The sequence below is a fragment of the Microtus oregoni genome, unplaced genomic scaffold, assembly GCF_018167655.1.
Source record: "Microtus oregoni isolate MIOR12 unplaced genomic scaffold, Mior012 000036F_ref0000092, whole genome shotgun sequence".
In the NCBI taxonomy this organism is placed as follows: domain Eukaryota; kingdom Metazoa; phylum Chordata; class Mammalia; order Rodentia; family Cricetidae; genus Microtus; species Microtus oregoni.
In genome coordinates this window covers 26,140,522-26,163,999 of record NW_024543095.1, presented here as the reverse complement: position 1 = coordinate 26,163,999, position 23,478 = coordinate 26,140,522, and the positions used below count along the sequence as shown (strand labels likewise).

The window sequence follows — 23,478 nt, the reverse complement described above, 5'->3', positions numbered from 1 at the left end:
TCTTAAGTCATATAATTCTTTTTTTTTTTTTTGATTTTTCGAGACAGGCTTTCTTCGTGGCTTTTGGTTCCTGTCCTGGAACTAGCTCTTGTAGACCAGGCTGGCCTCGAACTCACAGAGATCCTCCTGCCTCTGCCTCCCAAGTGCTGGGATTAAAGGCGTGCGCCACCACCGCCCGGCCCAGTCATATAATTCTTTATTCTAGAGGCTCTCCAGGGTATTATGTGATGTCTATAGGCATCCTCTACTCATCTTATGCTAGTCACAGCCCCTGTGTGTTGTAACAACCAGAATGTCTTTTTAGCTGTTCAAATACCCCTAAATGAAAAGCACCCTTGGATAAGTACTACTGCTGCAGATGGCTCCAGGCAGAAGTCTGTTACTGCTTCTCACTATCTGGTTCACAGTGCTGTTAGATCTTTGTAATTCAGCATACATTTCTTTCCAGGGCCCTATTTTCCCTCCCCCAGTTTTGTGATTCTAGGCTGCAAGGTTGTGATGTGTTATTATTGAGTTAGCAGTACCCTGCACAGCAGCAAAGCTTCGGGGCATAAGTCCATTTGATGTGATACTGAGCAGTGCCCAGAGTGAGTGTGTTGCCCAGGAAAGAAAAGGCCCCCACTATGGCTGCTTAGCAGGAAATTGGAAGTAATTTAGTAATGTTCTATTTCTTAGAGTCTTTCTATTGCTTTCCTTATAGATCTGTTGATAGTTTTGAAAGAGAAATTTAAATGCATGGGAGAATTGATAGTTGGCAGCAAGGATGGCAATTTTCTGCCCCTTGTTGCTCTTAAATGATCTGCCATGAGTTCATCTATTGACTTAGTAAGTGGATGCAGTGAATGCATAGCCTTCTCGGTGAGTATTGAGCGTCCTCACCCCCAGGAGACATCAATCTAATAGGACTTCCCAATTTAGCATTTGGAATCCTACGCCAAAATACCAAAGTAAGGTAATCCATGTCTTTAACCTTTGGTCTCTGGGGTGAGCTAAAGAAGGAGAATTTAGACAACTGAACTTAGACTTGCCCCCAAAAGACATTAAAATTAAAGCATGATAAAATTGGCTTTTCTACTGCAAAAAGATCACCTCAGTGATTCACCAGATATACTGGGTTTAATACTGTCAAATGCACTTTCTATGTACCTATCATGTCAGATGAAGTGTGCACATTAAGCTACAACTCTGTGCCATTTAATTGTTTGTTTGAACTGAGAAGTATTTGATGTGTGATACACGTTCATTATCTTTGTGAACCAAAAAAAGTCTTTTTTTTTAATCAAAGACACAGTCATATGATGGAGGATTAAGTCAGGAACATGTGTCAGAAATGAGAGATAATCCTTCCTATTTAAGGTTTTAGTCACATTCTTCCAAAAACACAAACAACTGATTGGTTTAATATGTGCGATAAACAAAAATTAATGAGATTAATTATAGACTGTCAGGTGACAAGTGATTAATTTTGAAGGCTTTTATTTTTTTCTGTGGGGTTGAACATCACGTAGTCACAAATAGAGAGCCTCAATTGCTGTATGCCCTGAATAAAAGTAATTTGAGTATGAATGTTATTTTGTAATATATTTAATTTCCCCCATCGTTACATTAATAAAAGAAGATTAGTAGATTTTATAGTATTTTCAGGGATGTTACCACTTGAGAGGACAGTGCAGAGTCCTCCGTGCTCCGTCGTGCTCCAGGTCACGTGGGCAGCATCACAGAGGGTGGTCTTTAGAGATTTGGGAGAAGGAATTGGGAACTGAGCAAGCTTCTTTCTACTCCAGAGACTTGGAATAAAGGAGCAGTGAGATTCAGTAGCTTCAGCATACCAGGTTCTAGTGAGCAGCCTAGCCTTTAGTGATGGCATGTCCGAATTCTCAGGGAGAAGCATGATCAAAGCAAACAGTATCATTAGGGGAGCTGAGACATGGTAAATTACTGCCTCACAAAGCTTATTAGTGAAAAGATGGGAAGCAGGAGATTTCCTGATGAATAGAGGGCTGGAGTCATGTGCCTTTTCCTCTCAGATTAAATCCATTCTGGAGTCTGAGCCAGGCTAACCTTTGAGGAGCAAGTTTGACAAGAGGACTGCTTGGGAGACCTGCTAATCTCAGTCAAAATGGTCCTTGAGATCCACACAAGACACCAGGCTATTTGCACTGAGATGAAAAGAAAGGAACATCTCTGAGGCAGGATATTTATTTTAAAATAGTAATTACTTCAACACAATGCAACGTGAAGACTGTGTGGCTTGAGGGGCAAAGATAAAGTTGAAGAAAAACTCAAGGAAAAGACAGAAGTTGGCGCGATAGTTCCATATGCTGGTGAACACAGGGAAGAACACATCTAGAAGCAACTGAGCTCTATTTGGGACATTTCAATTCAAGATATAAAGAAAGCAATGAAATTTACTTTCCTTAAAGGCAGGGATTCTAAAACTCAGACAAAAGTAGATGTGTTGAATTTTGACATTTTAGAAAGACAAAGAAGCTAAAATTGGATGAGATCACCAAAAGGAACTGAGAAATCCATGGTCATAGCCCGGATATGCTTTCAACTAGGAGGTAGAAGAATAAGAGAAAATGAGGGAGCCTGAGAGCAAACAATGCCAAGGAAAGAAGAAGAAATTAGGGAAAGATTAAATATTCTAAGAAGTATATCAGCACCAAGAGTCTCAGAATGACTGAGCAGAATTTTCTGATATTTTTTTTTTACATTTGTTTCGGCGGCATTAGCCATGTACCTTGCCAGGTGTCAAGAAGTAGTAATGAAGTCACAGACGTGACAGGCATGTTCTCTTTCACAGCCATCTGCAATATTCCTAAGGTTTCCCACAGGCTGTGGTACTCATAGCCTTATCGCATTAAGAGAAGGGACCAGAGTGGATAAAGAGAGAGACAGACTAGTCTTCACCATCTGATGATCTGAGATGGTCCAGCCAAACTCAGGAAGAGGAAGGAGGCCTGATGATGCTGTGTAAAGTGGCCTAGTCTGGCCTAACATTTAAAAATGATTATTAATAGAAGTAGTTATTTCACTTCTGTGGTGTTTTCTTGTGCAAACCAGAAGTAGTTACTTCATTCTGTAGTGTTTCCTCTGCAAACCATTTCGACTGATTGATACAGATAAAATATTTTTGTATTTATGCAAGATGGATGCTGGAATGAGCCCAGAGATTTAAAAGGTTCCTTTTGAATATGCTTTGTTTTATTCTTGTTTTAAAAAGCTTTCAGTCTGGTTTAAAATCAAGTGTGCATATGTGGAAGGTTTTAGGCGGAGAGGAAGACACAATGATAGAGGAAGAAGTTGATAAACATAACCAAGTACCACTAATGACATCCAACACCTAGTGACAACTAGACATCATTGTAGACAGATGAACTGTGAAGTCGGGGAAGGAAAGGCCACCATTATTGCTAAAAGGACTTCACCACACCAGAAGAAATGAAGTTAGGATTTGTGTTTACATATTGGAAAGACAAAAAGGAAAACTTCAGTCCAGTTTCCTTTTCTCATGAGGCATGGAAGCAATCCTAACCATTTTTGTTCTGTCCCAGAAAATGGTCACAAAAATAAGCCCACCTTCTTATTTCTTCACCTTTTTGGTTCATAGTGGAAGATAACACCCATGCTTTCCTGCCTCTGTAGTGCTACTTCTGTGATTATATGACAATCAAGTTATCAAGTAACCAAGAAATATGCTGTCAGAAGCAGGATTCCTAGAAGAATAGGGGTGATGATGGAGTCTTATGTCCTGGACAGACACAAGCAATCTCAGTGCTCTGCTGGGGTAACCATGGATGGGATTATTCCTGTGACACAGTCAGAGCCTGGATTCACTGGTGAAATTTGTGGCTATTGGAACTGAATGCTTGCATACCTCTCTGACTTTAACTTGCTGGGTCATTTAGTCTGAAATTGACTTGATACCTCTTCTTCAGTGCATATTAAACCAATAGTTTTATTTGAAATGAGGCTATGATCAAACACAGATAGCAACCAAAAGTTTATCTGAAAGATTTTTCATAAATAATACTGCATGGATTTTGAAGGAGGAGCACTAGAAATTAGTCTCAATCATCTACCAACTTTATTAATATAATGAATGTGAGTCTTTAAATGTTGTTCAAAACAACAATAAGTGGAGTAATTATTCTTTTGTTTTAAACTTGTGAAACCTGGACACATGTTGTCGAGGACTCTAATTTCCAATAAACATTTCCAAACATGAATTCTGCAACTTTAGTATTTTACTGTCTCCATCATCCCCATCATGAGCTGGTACAGCCACCCAATGTTCACTTGTGCAGATGATATTTGCTTAGTCTTAAGTGAATGGATGTTCCACTAGTTATAACAATATAAAAATGAACAGCAATTTAAACCTCAATTATTGTTATCTTTATGGTTTTATACAGTATTTATATATAGTCTTATTATGGTAGTCATACATTCTTTATAATAATCTTATGAACTAAAGTATTTCAATTTATTAATATAGAAATAAAAGCCATATCAATAACTAATGACCTGATAACCTTCCCGTATTAAGCCTTGAGTCTTGGCCCTAGTCTTCCAACACTTCCTTTAATGTTGTCTATAGTGTTTTACATTGTCTAGTGTATTTTAATCAAAGACTTATTTAAATGAATGAATTCCTTAGAGTATCCAGCTTAGAAACCAATATATTTTGATGTCATATTTTACACATCACTTTTATTTGTCAAACATCCACATATGAACTTTGATAATCTTCAGGTAGTTAGGCTATAGAAAGTTATTTTAATTAGGCTTATAGAATAGTTAATTAATTTTTTTCTTATAAGCTTTGTTTTAGATGTCAAAAGAACCTCTTATGTGATATTTTAATCATCATATAAATATTTTGCTTTTCATACCCAGAAATTAAAGACTTTAATAAGATATTGATAGTAAAGTCCAGTAGATGGAATATTAGGAAACTTAATTAATCCAAAGGAAGAAAGAATCAGATTAAAAACAGCAATGAGAAACAAATGGGTCAGTAGTAAAAATGTAGCAGAATAGCTTGCTTGTCTCACTGAGCCAATCCCAGGAATTCAAGGACAGACATTGAGTAGATATAGAACCAACTCTCAGGAATGTGTTGTATGTAAGAAACTCCCTTACAATAAAGACATAAGGATGCTAAAAGGGAACAATAATAATGCTATGCTGACTTAACATTTGGTACCAGGGAGAAGAGGGAAGAGGAAGAGAGGAGAAGGCATATAGGAAAAATTAATTCATTCAGAAAATATATTCACATTTATAAAAGCTTATGAAGCTATTAACAAGGCTTCAGAACTTAGAAAGCAAAAAAAAAAAATGTCTATCTTAGTCAGTGTTCTATTGATGTGAAGAGACACAGCAATTTTTAGGAAGGAAACCATTTAATTGGGGATGGCTTACAGTTTCAGTGGTTTAGTCTGTTATCATCATGGTGGGAAGCATGGCAACCTGCAGGTAGACTGCTGGAAGAGCTGGGAGTTATATATAAGCAGCCAAAGGCTACATGGAGAAGAGTAAGCCACTAGGACTGATTTTGGCTTCTGAAGCTGCAGAACCTATGCCTAGTGACATACTACCTCCAACAGAGCCTCAACTACTCCAACAAACCATATCTCCTAATTCTTCTCAAGTATTGCCACTCCCTGTTGACTAAGTATTCAAATATAAGAGCCTATGGGGACCATTATTGATAATGATGATAATGATGATGATGATAGTAATAATAATAAAACATGATTGATTTTGAAACTTCTTTCTAAGTAATTAACAAAATAACAAATAATAGGAATATGAAAACTTTGAACAAAATCACTCACTAAATGAACCTAATAAACATTTACAGCATACTCAGTAGCAAAAGAATAAACATTCTTCCCAACTGCACATGTAAAGTCACCAAATAAAATAAAATAAAGCCGACTACATATTAAAAGATGAAAATTATAGTCTGGGTATGATGACATGATAGTGAATTCCTGTAATCCCAGAACTCAGAAAACTGAGTTCAATCTTTGGTTACATCAAAATATCCTGTCTCTAATAAAATAATTATACATGGCATGGATGTTCTCTGATTTAAATTAAAATAAAAATAATGAACATTTAATTGATAATATATAAATATTAAGTATTCAGAAAATAAAATATATAAATTATGTAGGATATACCACAAAGCAAAATTTGGATAATATAGCTAAGGCAACACTTCAAAAAAATATAGAATATTAAATGGCTATATTCAAAGGTAACAAAGCCTAAAATTTAGTGCAAAAGCTTTAAGAACTACCTAAGCGTTACAATCACACTACCTGAGTGAGAAAAGTAGTTGTCAAGTGAAGGAAAAATCAAAGTGTCAGTTTTGAAAGATGTAACAGAATAACCTCTTAGAGTTAAATTATTAAGAGCCAGAGCAAACACAGGTACGTGGATATTCCTGCATTTGTAGAGGTGGAGCAGGCCTTTGCTGAGAAGATAGTACAAAGTCAGCCCAAAACAACAAGGGTTCATTTAGGTTCAGGTTGTTAGCCTGAGGCCGAGCATGAAAACTGTCAAGAGTCCAGGAACACAAAGTCAGCACAGAACAATAGATTAGATCACAGACTGCAGAAGACTCACAAAAGAGGAGAGCTTTCCAGTCTTAAAGAGACGAGGGAAGGAGAACGTTTTCTGTCTCTTTCTAAGTGGCCATGAAGTATGGCTTCTATTTTTAAGGTCAACCCAATAGAAAAGATCTCAGGGGAAAAAGTTGGCATTAGGAAAAATCATTCCAAATAGAATTTAAAGTCATTAATCTACTTTCTTTGGAGAAAACCCATGTTAGGCTACTTACCGCCATACTAATGCATGGACTATCCTTAGTATGAATTGATTTAACTCTTTTCCCAAACAGTGCCTACATAATGAGACAGTCCCAGTACTCTACCCCCAACAGCTGCTTCCTATATGCCATGGAGGCACCTAGTTTAAAAACAGTGTTAACAGAGGCATCAATTGTTTCTTTACATGTAATTTTAACTTTTTTGTTATTTTTAACTCCTTTTGAGCTCAAAGGCATATGTTCCTTGAAAGTCAACAAATAACATAATCTTGAAACCCTTTTTTAAAATTTTCACATGATTTTCAAAGCTTATTTTCACATTAAAATGTTTACTATGTAGCACATGATAGAAAGGTGAGAGTAAAGCCATAATGGAGTCACGAAGACGAATGAGATAATGGCCTACCTTTCCCCGAAAACAGAAATGTGGTTAGGAGTGGCTGGGGAAGGAGAGGCAGGTTTTCCATCCTATAGACAGCCTCTAGGAAGGTGTGCAAGCTCTGTGAATAATCCTCATGTATGAGGCTATAGGAGCTGTAATTAAATTCAGTGGGACACACACATATTAAAAATATACAAAAGGAAGAAAGGAAGGAAGGAAGGAAGGAAGGAAGGAAGGAAGGAAGGAAAAAAGAAGGAAGGTTAAGACATTGGAAGATAAGTAGGGAAGAAGGAAGTACGTTCAAGAGTAAGGAACAGAGGCAGAATGGATATGATCAAAATATACTATATTCATGTATGAAGTTGTCAAAATAAAATGAAGCCCATTATTATGTATAGCTAATAGACACTAATGAAAATTTAAAAAGATAGAAAAAACACCCCAAAATCTCATTTATAGAATAAGAAATCTAGCTATATTTGCTTTTCATTCTGCCTGATTCTAATTAAAGTCTTCTGTAAGTTTGAAGACATATCCAATATTCCCACCCCATTTTCTGCATGAAGAACCTTTCCTTACTTGTGTAGGGTGTGTATGATTATTTAACTATTTTGATCTTACATCATTCAATTATAATGCTTCTTAAGCTCATACATTACTCTGTGTATATGAATCTACAGTACAGTTTGTTCAGCTTCTTCACTTAGATTAGAAATAAGATGAACAGGTATTAATAAATTAATATTCAGAAATTTAAATACCTATTAAAATATGGCAGTGACAGATACAAAATCTTCCACCATTATTTACTCAGAAATGGCTGACATTTTCTTCCTATACCATCAACTAAAGATAAATAGATCACACAGCTTAAGATTAAATTCAGCATGACATTTCAGTTTGTTTGGATTACCTTTTGTTGTTTAAAAAGTCTAAAAACTCTGAGGTGTTCTCTGTTCTAAACCTGAAAGTTCACAATTTTCTGAATATTAAAGTACATTTGCAAGTTATTTTATCACAGCACATTCCACAGTATCCTAAGTTGATGCTCTCTGACTTCTGTCTATGCGCAGTTTCAGTTCTGCGATGATAAACGGTTATACACATGCACAGAGATGGAGCACATACAGGTATAGTTATAGAATGCAAGCAAGATTAATACTGCATCCCTGGAAAAGCAGAGTATTTGACAAATGCCATGACATGTTGCCTCCATAAATATAGGGGAGTGTGTGTGTGTGTGTGTGTGTGTGTGTGTGTATAAGATATTGGAGAATTCAAAGATCTATAAAAATAATCAGTTCTTTGTGGGTCCTAGTCAGAATCAAGGTAACAAAGGGAACACAAGACAAAGCTAAGTGACAGACGGGCAACAATGGCTCAGGGACAAGGTCATGAAAATGAAAGAAAGAGTGTCACAATTGGAAGCCCATCTGCCTTTTCTGCTGTGTGAAGCATCCAAGATGCATGAGTTCCATTTCAATGACTCAGTAAACATGACTCAGAACTCAAGAAAGACTGGAAAGATAAAACTCAACCTTGAGATAATTATTTTTACAGATCATGATTAGATGTCATTGGCATTTCATACTTACAAGAAGTGATAAACATGTCACTGTATTTATGGTTACTTGACACTTATAACTTCCCCCAATAAATAACTAAATAAATACCTCTTATTTTATGATGGAAGGGATTCTTATAAATTTGAAAATCAATTCCATTGAGAGGCTTTTCTTTTGAGAGAAAATATTGGTTAATTTTTAAGCACAGTCAGTTGTGTTAATTTACAAGAAATTCCCTTATTTATTCAGTATGTAAAAAGCATCTGATCTCATCTTAGTCCACAACTAGCCAAGTACAAGGTCAGGGATGAAGTTAGTTGTACTATCCTCTTACTTCTTCCCCCATCTCACCATCCCTCTTTTGCTTCCCAAATGTGTTGGGTGAGAATTCACACTCTGATTACCTACCCATACGCAGGAGTTATTTGTTCATTGAGACAATCCCTGTAGAGTTAGAACAAAGGGAACTGGTATACTGCTTTTCTTGCTGCTATGACAAAATATCGTATAAAAAACACCTTAAAGAATAGAGAGCTTATTTTGAGTCACACGTTGAGGGTGAGGGAAAATAAAGGAGGTATTGCAGTGAGCTCTGCCCCAACTGTGGCAGCGGGAGCAGAGAGCAGCTGGTCACAAGGCACACGTAGTCAGGAAGCAAAGAGATGACTTCTGATACTCCATTCTCTGTCTCTCTGTCTCTCTCTCGCTCACTCTCATCTAAAGCCCCCAGACTATGACATTCTACTGTGCTATGGCCCCCATTCTGGGTAGATCTTTCCATATTAGTCAACTGTCTCCACCAACGTCCTCCTGATGATTTTCAAATTCTGTCATATTGACAAGATTAACCATCACAGATGAAAAAGTTGAGGACAAAGTATTTAGTCCTTACGAGTTGCCATACATCACACTTCATGAATCATTACACTGCTGGTATAGAAAGCCCATCCTTGTTAGTGTGGTGGTGTGTTAGTGTGGTTTAATTCATAGCAGGTGAGTACGTGACCTTTGAAGTAATTATTTGAAGGAAATCATTTACTCTTTTGCCATCAGACTGATTAACTGAAATGTTTCCTCTCCTATACCAGGCCATTCAAAGAATCCCCACAATATATGAACACTAAATAAATATTTCACCATAGTTCTTTTTCTGATTCAATTGAGGGGAGAGTGAATGCTTTTCAGGAGGGAAACAAGTGAGTTCTTGGAAAGACCAGAAATTAACCATATTGTGCCTTGTTGCTCTCCCAGGGTCCCATGATTCCTTCAGCTTCTACATTGATGAAGCGTCTCCTGTAGGCCCTGAGCAGCCAGAAACTGTCCAAAACTTTGTCTCTGTGTTTGGAACTGTAGCCAAGAAGCTGATGAGGAAATGGTTAGCCACTCAAACGATGAGCTTCACTGGCCAGCTAGGAGCTGGGATTCGCTACTTTGACCTTCGAATTTCCACGAAGCCTAGAGACCCGGACAATGAACTGTACTTTGCTCATGGCTTATTCAGTGCCAAAGTCAATGAGGGTCTTGAAGAGATTAATGCATTTCTCACAGAGCACCCCAAAGAGGTAGTATTCTTGGACTTCAACCATTTTTATGGGATGCAGAAATATCACCATGAAAAACTGGTCCAAATGCTGAAAGACATCTATGGAAACAAAATGTGTCCAGCTATTTTTGCCCAGGAAGTGAGTCTAAAGTACCTGTGGGAGAAGGACTACCAAGTATTGGTCTTCTACCACAGTCCAGTGGCATTGGAGGTACCCTTTCTCTGGCCTGGGCAGATGATGCCAGCACCCTGGGCAAACACGACAGACCCTGAGAAGTTGATCCAGTTTCTTCAGGCATCCATCACTGAGAGAAGAAAGAAGGGTTCGTTTTTTATATCTCAGGTGGTGCTGACACCCAAAGCAAGCACTGTGGTCAAAGGTGTGGCAAGCGGCCTCAGAGAAACAATCACAGAAAGGTAAGTGCCCTTCGGAAAGCCAGGAGAATTGTCTAGTAGTCTAAAATCAACTTACAGAGCACAAAAGTGAGAGAGCAAAATATCTTACCAAGGTGCGTTAGTTTGCTAGGGTTACACAGTAGTGCGACTGGGTGACTTAAGCTAATAAGCTCCCCTAGGTTCTGGTGAGAGCTGACAGTTCTTGTCCCTGGGTTTATAGATACATCACCAACTGTACCTTCCTTATGTGATCTCTCTTCCATGTGCCTCTTTTTTATATGGATAAAACGATACTGAATTGAAGCCTGCCTTGATTAATTGATCTTAATTTGATTAGTTCTACAAGTATCTTTTTCTTCAGATAACTTCATATCCATTGAACTTTAACATATCCTCTGTAATACATATCTGTGTGTAACAATATATATCCTGCATCCAGTGGCAAGTCCTGTCCCCTGATTGTTATTCCTTTATGTATCTGTGTAGCACTCCACACATTAGAACGCTCTCGCTTTGCTATTTGCAGTGTTTTTATATACTGAATACCAATTAATATTTAATAACAACCATGAGAAGTAGATATTATCATGCAGAAAAAAAATAGGTCTAGGAAAATATAATACTTTCTCCTAGGCTTCTTCATCAGTGAATGATAAAACAGATACTTGATTTTGACCCATTCTCAAGCCACATCTTGTGCCTTGTAAGTTACATATTCTGCCTTTTTAGGAAGGTTTGTTCTCCAGTAAGACGGCATGCCATTGATCAAGACTGGCTAACAAGATAGAGCCATGATCACTTGTGAGGTATTAATAGAGACATCAACAAAGATCTCTATAACTTCCACCAAAAGAGTAACAGCATGCAGAACCATGCATACCATTTATTTCAGTTAAAATATTAATTAATGTTAACATAAGGAGAGAGTACCCACATTCTTTTCATAGAATGTATTTTAGTCTTTTAATTGATAGTTTGAATTGTGCTAATGGGACAGAATGGATGGATGGTTTGGTTAGAGTCAACGTCTTGTGTGGAAAGATACGAAAATGAGGAAAAGAACTTTGAAGTAAAATGGCATGGGTGATCCTGTGGAATATCACAATGTGTGGACAGCGGCAGTGGGAGAATCTTTAGAAGATAAGAATATAGTTGAAACCGATATTGTAGCTAAGCTGCAGAGAACTTTATCGAGCCAGTGGTAGAGAGCTAGCTGTTGATGTCTGGCAGTCAAGTGATCACAAGTACCTTTTAGATAATAATTGATGCAGACTGCAAGACAGAATGAGGGTAAGTGGGTAAGCAGCTTAGACCACTTTTAGTAAGCTAAGAGAGGAAGTAAGGAGAACTTGAAAGAGGATGTTGTGTAATAAAGGATAAGATCATAGAGTGACTGGTTAGCTCTGTGCTAAGATTGAGAGAAGAAAGGATGAGGTTTTTGATTGACAAACAGAATGAAGGACCATCTACCAAAGCAGAGACTAAAAGCAGTCGAGGGTAGTAAAAGGAGACTATGTAGTTAGAGTCATGCTAAGTTTGTTTTGTTTTTAGTTTTTCAAGACAGGATTTCTCTTGTAGCTTTGGAATCTGTCCTGGAACTAGCTCTTGTAGACCAGGCTGGCCTCGAACTCACAGAAATCCACCTGCCTCTGCCTCCCGAGTGCTGGGATTAAAGGCGTGCGCCACCACCACCCAGCAAGTCATGTTAAGTTTAAAAGCCATTTAAAGTATGCAAATAGATGTAGCCAATTGAGTATTAATTAAAAGCCAACTCATTAGGAGCTATTGTCACTTATGGATAGGGAAAGGCAAAGATCACCAGAATAAAATAGTCTTCCTTACAGAATCATAACTTTCTTCTGTTGATCACATACTAGCTGGGATCTCCACATACTTTGAGATTTCAATGCCATTGCAAAGCATCCATTTTATTCCTACAGCACTGAAATCTCTTCCATGCCGTTTCCTATAATGTCTACCTTTCTTCTCTTAAAACTTGAGCCCTAACTACTGCTTCAGTGCCTGAGACACCGGTGATCCCACATGATCTGTGCATGCATTCCATTGCTCTAGGCTCGGTGTCTTCCATGATTTTTAGATATTACTGAAGATCTATGGATCTAAGAGAAATTGCATAATCAATTTAATGCACATAATTGGAAAAGTAAGTTCAGCGTTTTGTCTGTAATTTTAAGACTTCCCCTGAGATAGCTCCTCTCACGACTTGTATATGACTTGGTATCTTAGCCAAACACCCTCTGGGGGAATCCACTCTTCCACCCACCCATCCTCTTCTCACTACTTTCCTTTGCTTCCACTCTGCCTTTGAGCGCCCACATCCTTCTCCCAGATGATTAAGGCTAAACTCACTTAGTTCCATCAAAATATCCCCAATCAAGAAAGATTTTCATCTAATAGCACTACTTTCCACAAAGACTAGCTGATCTGACAAATGACTACTTGACCTCTCACCAAATTAGCAAGCAAGGGATTCATGTACATACAAAAATGTGCTATTTTAGAAATTGTATCCCATAAGGTCTCTATGTTTTGATGAAACCCTGGCATCCCACTGGAAATAGTGAATAAACAGAGAAATCCCCAGGCTAAACTGATATCATTTTTTTTTGTCATTCTGCCTCCATCTTAGCAGAAAGAAACTGTATCTTTAACTTTTATATTTTAGGATGGCATAAATCTCCCTATGATCTCTTTAAGTTTATAAGAGCACACCTGTTTCAATATTCAATTCTCTATTTAGGAAAACATTTACCTATACTACAAGACCGTTTGCCTTTTGATCAAGAGCCATTCCATGGTTTCCCAGGTAGAAAAGCAGTCTTTGAAAAACCCACAAAGGACATACTCAGAGTGAATGGCTTTCATTTACCTTTCTATAGCATTTGATGTACTTTGGATGCTTCTAAGTCATACTTAAACTGCTTTCTGGCTATCTATGCTCTGGTATGCTACTATAAAGGAGGACTTGTAGAGACAAAAATATCAAATGTTAGAAAAGTACTGAAAACTGTATTTTGCACAGTTCTCCCAAGAGTCACAGTGCACATTACCATATAAAGGACACCTACAAATATTTTATTAAAGAATCCTGTTTTGATTTACTCCTAGTGTTTTCCAAACACTTTTTTGAGATAATATTTACTAAGAGCCCATGAAATTAATTGTGAAGAACTGTCTTCAACCATCTGTTCTAACTCAGTATATCTCACTTGCTTGAGGCTTACATATTTGGAATAGTAGAACAATAGCACCAAAAAAGAGAAAGATAAGCATGGGAAAAGGCAGAAAGGGAGATAGGAAGATCCTAGAGGTGTGACTTGTTCTTTTTGAGGTCTTTACCCAGCCTTGAGTGGCATTTGCTCAAGCCCTTCTCTGCCTTAATTAAATCAAAATTAAAACTTTAGTGGATTCTAACTTTGCTTCAAAAGAATAAAGAAAAGAAAAAAGGTATTTAATTTTAAAAAAAGGATCCTCTAGGTAGAATGAAATTTTGCCCTCTAAGATCATACAAGTGACTTGCACTGGTTTACAGATCCGTCGGCCTTGTAACCTGGCCACCATACTAGTGTTACAAGCATTCTCCAGCTGAGCTTCATCTTGTACATACTAGAGTCACCTGCATTTTACCTTTGCATTGCTGGATTGAATGCGGTGTTAATGTGAAACCCGAGTTTTTGCTTTGTTACCTTTGAGGCAGGAGAAGGACCTTCTAGCTTTCTGGAAAATGCTCCTTTCTGGCCTTGATTCGTGGCCAGCAGAAGTTACTTGCCTCCCTCTAAAAGAGGGAGCGAAGGGTCGTTTTTGTTGCCATTTCTTCAGATCAAGTGAAGAAGCATAAAAATAGACTGATGTTTTTCACCTACTCCATTGTGCCATGGCTGTTCACCCTAGAAGTTCCATGTTAGAACCAAAAGATACGATGAACTTTTCTAAGATCCAAACCAAAATCACCATGCAATCATCAGCCATGGGACTCAAGAATCCACACCTGCCGTGCACAGCGCCCCCATGTCTGCACTCTGTGCACTGGCACCCAGTTCGCGAGCTTCGGGCAAGGGGGCTGGAGGTTAAAATACACAGATACACACATACAGAGACAGCAACACGGGTCATCCTTGAATTCCCCAAAAAAGCCCCCTTTATTGTGTTCAGGGGCAGATTATACAGAGATAGCCACGCCCCAGCCAAACCCACCAGAAACCACTCTCCTGCCATCAGGAACTCCTGAAAGTCTCATGCTCAGAGCAGCTGTAGGCACTCAGATCAGGGAATTACAAGAAATTCAGGATCTGGGGGCTCACTACTCCCAACACACACCCGAAACTTTGAAGTTTGAACTGAATCCTGACTTAGACGAGCTTTCTTTTTCCTCTACAGCAATCTTTTCTAATAGCTTGGTTAATGAAATCTCAAGCATGTGTGCGCAGAGAAGCTGGTGGCTGAAACTCTGGGTGACTTTCAGGGAAACTAAACCCAGCCAGGACCCGAGGACCTCAGCTTTCAGTCTGACCCTCAGTCCTAAAAACTACACATGTGTTTTCTGCACTTCTGCAATGCCGAAAGACACAGATTTTGATTTCTTAAAGACCTATTTTTAATGTATTTTCCAAATACCAGCTTTTACACCTCACCCCCACGAAATTCACACATTCTTAAAAAGAAGGTGTACATCTTGAGTCGATTCCTTTCCTGATATGTGGAAGTTTATTAAATTACTGCTTTTTGTTTTTTTTTTCTTTTTTAAAAGCAAGTATCACTTGTCAGATTTTAGGAGACAATGTATCTCTCTGTAAGTAAATTAATATTGTCCAATACACTGTATGATTATAATAATCATGCCCTGCTATTGTCAGTTGTCTTAAGGTGACCTCTATTGGGTATTAGAGTAAACTGTTTTACCTGTATTAGTTGACTTGACATTCATAAAATCTTTCAGATGCTGGCATATTGCTATCCCATTTTAAAAAAAATGCAAGAACAAAGTATTAAAAGCCTTAACCAACTTCACCTCATAGCATAGCCAAGAAGTGTAGACCCAAAACGTAAGCCCAAGTTGCTGTGTTTATTAATTCCTGTTTGCATTCATATTCTGCTCTGAACACTATATTTCAAGCGTGTGGCAGTAGAGAGTCTTAAAGCCACCACACTGTTATCTCCCTGCTATTGTAAAGCTCTAAAATTTAACTGCAAGTTTGTTTGGATTCCATTGAATGGTAGTATCCAAGCCAAACTTGGCAATATATTCAAGTGGACTAGATCCAATTCAGCATTTGTCTATTGAGGGTTCTGAAGAATGAGGTATATTAAGTGGTGTGAGGTCTGTTAAAATTTGTGAGATACCATTGTTACATCATATATCAAGTAAGTTTGAAATCAAATATGTATAAGTTAAGTACAAATTGCATAATAGTGGTAAGAGAACTAAAGATCAAAAATGTATAGACTTACAGGAATGATGCCTAGTGCCTGGAAATGTTTTGATTGGTTTTAAAGACAGGATGCCATTGTGACAAGCAAAGACAAATTTAGGGGGTAGCTACCCAGGCTACAGAAGTAGGAAGCACTAGGTATAGGCACAGAACAGCTTGGCATCAAAGATAGAGTTGTTCACCAAAGAGTGATCTCAATGGAACATGAAACATAAAGGAATAGTTTACTGACTATTATTGGATTGTCTAAGTTTGCTAATAGTTGCTCAGGGGAGTTAGATTCTTAGACTTACATAGAGATGGAGGAAATAGGGGCGCTTGAGTATTGTATTTCAAGAAAATGGCTCAGGTCCTTGAGAAACAAAGTTTGAGAATGTACTGGTAGAAGACAAAGAGAAAATTCCATCTTAAGAAGGGAGAGAAATAGTTTGCAATTGCAAATTTTCTAATGCTCTAAGAATTAGGATGTCAAAGATCAATTGTCAAAGTAAAATCTCTCTAAAATGTAGTCACTGTGAGGAGCACTAAGGTCATCTTGGGGAAAGTTTGCAGATAAAATGAATGTGTTAATTAGCCTTCACACATCAATAAAATTTATGGGAAAAATAAACCGACAACAAGGTGGAAAACAAAGAACATGAAAGATAGTTATTGAGAAACTGAAGGGAAGATTTTATGACTAAGTTTAATCAGTGCTGTATTAAAAAGAAATTGAATGGTCAGATCAGAACTGAACCTTGGGGATAAAAATAACTCCAATATGTAGGTTGGCTGAGGAAAGGGAAAACTGAAGCTACACTCACCCGCAGCAGTTCCAAGGTTGAAACAGTAAGTGTTGGAAAGAGAAATCTAAGACATGTTAACACAGTGACTTCAGTTCTACAGGCAATGCTGCCCCTTGGAATCCTGGGAAACCCTCATAGCATCATTCTAGGTGAACACGCATCCCATAGAGATATACAATGGGCCAGCTCTGACTACTAAATCCCAGGCGACAGTCATCTCCCTACCTGTGTTGTAGAAAATCCATGTTGCTGTTGTATATACCCTATTAGCCAGCTGGGCAAACATGGGGAAGGCAATTGCAGCTACCCAGCTGCTGTAATGTGCCAGGGACTGTGCTGTATGCTCCACATGAATCAAGTCCATTCGCTCCTTATGTCTCCCAACCCAGGTATTAGTTGATGGATACTGAAATACTTAGTTATAATCACAGTATTTAGAAGGCAGAGGAAGCATATCATTAATCTTTGGCCAGCCTGGGCTGAATATTGAAAACTCAATCTAAAAAACAACAAGAAAAAAGAACACAAGGAAAACAAAACTTAAAGGCAAAAGAAAGAAGAAGGGAAATAAAGGAAATAGGAAGTAGGTAATAGTGAATCTATTAGGAATAAAAATTTGAGACAAGTCTTTAGTATGTAACTCAAAAATTTTCATAATTCCCCAAAATTATGGCATGAGAGATGACTTAGCTGTTTAAAAAACTGGCTGCTTTTTCAGAGAACTTGAGTTTGATTCTTAGCACTCACAGTAAGTGACAACTCTCTCAAACTCTAGTTCCCAGGGATCCTGGTATCCTTCCCTGATCTCGGTGGGCACTGCATGCACATGGTGCTCATCTACACACACATGCAGGCAGGCCAAGCTTATAAATACAAACCATGCAGGCAGGACAACCCCATAAATAGAAAGCAAAAATAATCAAGTTCTGAATAATTCTATAATTAATAAATTAGGGTTATTATATGGGTCTATTTCACCTTCATCTCCATCCTTATTCTTGCAAATCCCCACTGATGGAGGGGGGTCATCTGTCTATGTGTTACTTTCATTGGTTAATAAAGAAACTGCCTTGGCCCTTTGAAAGGACATAACTTGGTGTCTGTTAATACATTGTGTGTTTATACAAGGAAGCAAATGCAGGAGAAGGTAGAGCATTCAAAAGACGGGGTGGGCAAAGTCATGAGGAGAGGAGGTCTGAAGTGAGTGAAATAGGATTCCGGCATGGGGCTCCTGGAGATCACTGATAAAGAACAACCAAAGGGGAAGGAAACTCAGAGATGGCTAAGTTCAGTCCTTCCTGCCTTGTATCCATTTACCATTTGGCCCCTTCTGATTTAGTAAGAAAGTTGAGACCCACATGGATACTGAAGTGCAAGGTGATAGAAGCAATAGGCAGTAGTGGAAGTATGGTGGTCAGAGGAGGAATATAAAGTCCAAGGAAAGCCAGAGAGCATCATGGCACAGAAAGCACCAGGAATGCATAAGCTGGTTGTCAGTCTGCAATTAATATTATGCCCTGGATCACTGATGCCTGTGGCATCAGACTCATCATGGAGCCTGAGGGCTGGAGCATCAATGTTTGCTGAGCCTATCTTCTCTGAGCTCTCTGGGTCTGTGTTAGGAAGCTAGTCAACTCGTCTTTCTTGTCCAGTGGGAATACAGTCAAGCTTGTGAGCCTCCTGCTGTTCTATTTACAGTTTATTGTCTGGAAGCTATTCAGCTCCAATAGCAGACATCATAGCAGCATTTGGGAGCCAAGAAAAGCTTTACCAAGAGGCTGAGTATGAGAATGTTTCCAAGTTAGCTGCAAAGTGGCATGAGGCAGTGCTAACTACGTGAAGAGCCACCTGTTGTCACTACCCCCATCCAGGACTTGCCATCGGATAGGTCAGCAGATTAGTAGGGCAACTAGTAATAGATTTTCTGTTCACCGGAAGAACAATGGTGTCTCCTTGGTTACGTATGTCTGAGGAACAAGAACATTAGTGGCATCATGGAAAGGCATTGATGATTCGTTTCCTATATGAAATATTGTTAGTATCACATTATTAGTACCAATTATAGCCTAAGAAATTGAAGGTCAGAAAAATTACTTTGTCACTGAAGGCCGAGTTGTGTTCAATTCAGATGCCAGCTTTTGTGAACCGGTGTGAAAGGATTCTAGTGGAGAAATCAAAAGGAAGTTCCAGAAAGCAATCCATCCCCAGCTCAGAGCTTGGCAATATGGAACATGTTTATAGTGACATTGTTAAAATGCAAATTTGTGAATGCCTCCCTCAGAGACTGATTCAACAGTCTGTAACTCAAAGATTGTCACTTTTAAGACTCCAGTGAGCCTGCATAACATATTCACTCTGAGTAGTGTTGCTCATGGGTGTACTTTAGCTTACCAAGTCTGGGAAGAGCCAGTCTCTACATCCGCGATGATCCTCCTCTGTAGACTCAGGTAGTGCTCATAAGCTGGTCATAGTCCCTTTATTCAAAAGATCCAAATACAAGTTCCTGGTTGTTGAGTCTTTCGCTCAGATGCCTACAAGTGATTTCATTCCCGTTGGCACTATCTCTCCTATGTCTCTCAAAAGTAGGACCTTATGCTTGATCCCAGGGTTATTATGAAGATATAAGCCTTAAACAACGATTCCTCTGAGGAATCTTTGTTCCCCTCTGCTAGAAATCACATTTCCTCTCGTTCCAGGAGCTCAATAATTTTCAAGTTCAGTATTTCCACTACATCAATTAGTATTATGGCTCTTTGCATCCCACTTGTCCCCTAGGACGATTTCAACCAATATGCTGAGAAGGAAGTGGGATGAGGAGGAGGAAAGGGGGAAAGAAATTTGCTGTTGTTGTTAATAAGCGTCTTTACCGTAAGACTCTGTGACATACAGTAACTTCAGCATGGATCTTGCTGTAATATGGAAGACATGTTTTCTGCAAATCTCTTCGATTTAACAACTTTAACCTAAGACATTTTGAAATCAGAGCATTCATTAAACATCTCTCTCTTCCATTCAGCTGATAACATGCAAGCAAACATAGACACCTTTCATTGTCCGCGTCAGCAGTGTCAAAGACTGGAAGGGATTCTAAGCTCTTGGGAAGTCAGATCCTTTCCATTTATATTAAGGGTGTGTTTGTGGATATGAGAGAGGGTTACGGAGATGGAAAGAGAGGATATGTCATGTGATGGAGAGTTGCGTGCTTTAGTAATTCTTGCCAGATTCCATTTCTCTTATGTGGAATTTCTGGGGCAAGTGAGCTTAACACGGAAAAGGAACTAGCCTAGTATATAATCATAATTCTTTCTATAAATAGATACAAATAGCTTAGCTATAGAGATACATAGATATCACAGAACACTGAGAGGAAGCAGGTAGACGGGAGAACGGAGAGAATAAAGAAGGTTAGTGTCCAGGGAGCACAGATACTTCATCAAGTAGATTGCAGTACATCTGTTGGGTACTTCACTCTGCAAGTAAGGTGTTAGGGGGATTTATTTGGGCTTTTATTTGATTTATTTTGGACTTATTACTGGTAGAAAGCAAGGTATATCTGATTCAAGAAAATCAGATCTCTGGTCCTCACAGGTCACATTCTGAGCCATGAAGACGAGGCCTTCAGGTTTTTAGGACAGCTCTTCCTTTCTACTCTATGTAGCCAGTACTCCTAAAGTGGGTCACAGGCCCATTCAATTGAAAATTCAGTCAAGGTGTGACAAGCACATTCTAGCAAGAACTAAAACGTAAGCTGTAGTGTGAAAGGGCAGAAGAGTTCTGTAATTACCCCTTTGGAGAAGATTTCTCAGTTTCAATGAATCGCTGGGCATGCTGGGTTTGTCTACTTGTTGCAGTGAGTGGGAGCATGCCAAAAGAGGGACCTTGAGGCATCCACGGAGGGAATTACAGAATGGGGGGCTTAGGGTGGGCAATGCTGGGGAAGGTTTAAGAAAATACAGGCTCTCTCTAGATCGGTGCTGTTAGAAAGCAAGGACAGTTCCATAACTGGTCATCTCAATAAGCTTTATCTGTAAAGCAGAATAAAATGAAGCTTACTGCTAATAAAATCATAGTCACTTATTTTGGTCAAGAGAGCTAGCTATTCAGTTGTTTAGGGCACAGAGACCTTGGTTTTGTTCTTAAATAGAGTAGAAAAGCCTTCCTTGTTCATGATCCCAGAGTATTCCAAAATACTGTTTGTGTACAAAAAGAGGGTAATATGACCTATGTGAGCCACTTCCCTGCTGCTGGTGGCTACTGTTTTGCTGCTTCTGCCATTTTCATGCAGCCTGGAAGCTTTATGACGAGGGAGGTTTCCTGTAGACTTTGTCTTTGCTGCACTTTTTTTGGCTTGAAACAACTCCGGCCATATCTATTCCCAAATCCTAGCCCACCCTGATAATGAGAATCGGAGTTAATTATACCCCAGACTACTAAAAACACACGCTCTTCACCTTGAGCCACACTGAGATTCAATTTTACTCCCTCTGGGATCTAAAGTCTATTGCTACTCATTGGACAACCGTGGGGATTGGTTTTGAGGAAGTGTAAGGATTCTCGGCCGGTGGAGATTGGAAGCTGAATTAGCTAGAGACCTTTCTGACCTGTGGAGTTCAATATTCCAACTTCAAGGTCTTTCAGCTCTTGCAGGCCACAAAGAGGCAGAAAATGGAAAGGAACCGCATCATGTGTTTATGAGACCGGGGTGATTCATGCTGATGAGGCACCTACACACTGTCATAAGTGAACCCCAGTTTTTTGCCAACCTTTATGCCAGATACAAGGAAATGTTAGGAGGTGAATGGATGCCTTGCCATATGCGGATACATTGTGTGTTCTTCATACACACAACTCTGAGAGACTGATCTACTTTTGAAAGTCTAAGTGTTTAGTTGCTTGAGGCGAAATGGGCCAAATCCTGTTGCCAAAAGATGAGACAATTAGGAGCTGCTCTCAGCATCCCCACATGGCAAAGTATCACAGATGCTTGCAACTTGCTAATAGCACTCCAGGCAAGGACAGCTCAGCTTTTAGATCACCAATTCAGCTGAGAACATACCATCTTCTACAATAACGTCAATATAGCAACAGTAATTAAAAGCTGGGAATATGAGCAATTTACCAAAGTATCAAAGCTGAGGGGATTTTTAGAAGAAAATTCCGCACAAGTTGTCTAACAGGCTTTAATATTCAGCTTCATTGATCAAAGCACAGATTTTCTGCATTTGTTCTGTCTGTGGTTGCGCCTATTGTTGAGGAACTTATTTTAAAGTACAAAAAATAATGAGACAAGAATAGCTGGGGAGTTGCTTGCCGCAATTGATTTTTTTTAAAAAAAAATCAGAAGCAGAGCTTGAATTTTTGCTTTAAGATATTTTTCCTCCTACCCCCTCACCACTCACTTCCCTGTGGTCTCAGCTGTTAAAAGCAGAACAGCTTCCAGGTTGTTACAGAGGTTGTGACATCCTGTCTGAGAAGAGCAGTGGGTGGCAGCAAGACCAAAATGTGTGATTTCATTAGCAAATGCTAAAAGCACACGTTGCCCTTTGGAAATGAGTGTGAGATCCAGACAGGATGCCACTGGGTTCACTGTGTGACCACTTGTTGTCTGAATGCCAAACTGGAAAGACGTTGCCTATACTATTTAGCTGAGACTTGAAAATATTGCAGGCAAGAAAATAAATTACATATAATACTATCAAGAGTCATTTAGGAACACAGATCTTTCCATTTTGTGGTTTATTTTTGCAGAATCTTCTTCAGGTTGTTTTTTTAATTCAAATAAGACACTTATAATATGTAGCTTATAATGAACAGAATCATAGCAACCTGGTGGGATTTCTTAGTTGAATATAAATTCGTTGTCTGCAAAAAAATATGGAAATTTATGAGACATGAAAGCACTCTTTCTCAGTGGCCTGATGAGTTCATTTTATTCCTGTCCCACGCTTACTGGTTGGCCATTGTAATAACATTTCATTTCTATTTTAATAAATAAAGCTTGCCTGAAGTTTCGAGAGTAAAACAGCCGCCCTGGTCAGCCTTACATATGAGACAGTGGTGACACACACTTTTAATCCCAGTAGCCACCCTAGTTTACCACAACCAGGCAGTAGTGGTGCACACCTTTAATCCCAGCCCTAGAGACGATTATAAGACAGGAGGAGACAGCTCTCAAACACAGTCTCATTCTGAGATTCCTGAAGGGAAGATCGCCATTTCGGACTGAGGTAGAGATAAGAGCCAGAGGCTGGCTCTTTGCTTCAGGTTAAACCCAATTTCTTCCTCTAGGGTTATTTATTAATCATGTTATATTTGGTAAAAGGGTTGTATAAGGAATTTGAGTCTGTTGCCATTCAGGAACAGTAGACTGCCACAGACATTTCGATCTGGTTTTATTTGACAGGAGGCTTTTGCGTGCCAGCACACACACAATTTACTGTAGTTGTATGCTTACTCTTCAACACTTCACCATAGGCAAGTAGCCCCCAAATAAGATGGAACTGAAAACTA

The 23,478-nt window shown here is 38.8% G+C and overlaps 1 protein-coding gene across 1 annotated transcript in view; it reads left to right on the top strand.

The window, feature by feature from the left end:
• Plcxd3 (phosphatidylinositol specific phospholipase C X domain containing 3) overlaps window positions 1-23,478 on the top strand; it is a 173,148-nt gene that overhangs the window by 96,920 nt on the left and 52,750 nt on the right. Inside the window, exon 2 of the mRNA XM_041631248.1 lies at window positions 10,046-10,754. Within this exon, the coding sequence (XP_041487182.1) occupies window positions 10,046-10,754 (709 nt within the window). The remainder of the gene's footprint in view (window positions 1-10,045; window positions 10,755-23,478) is intronic.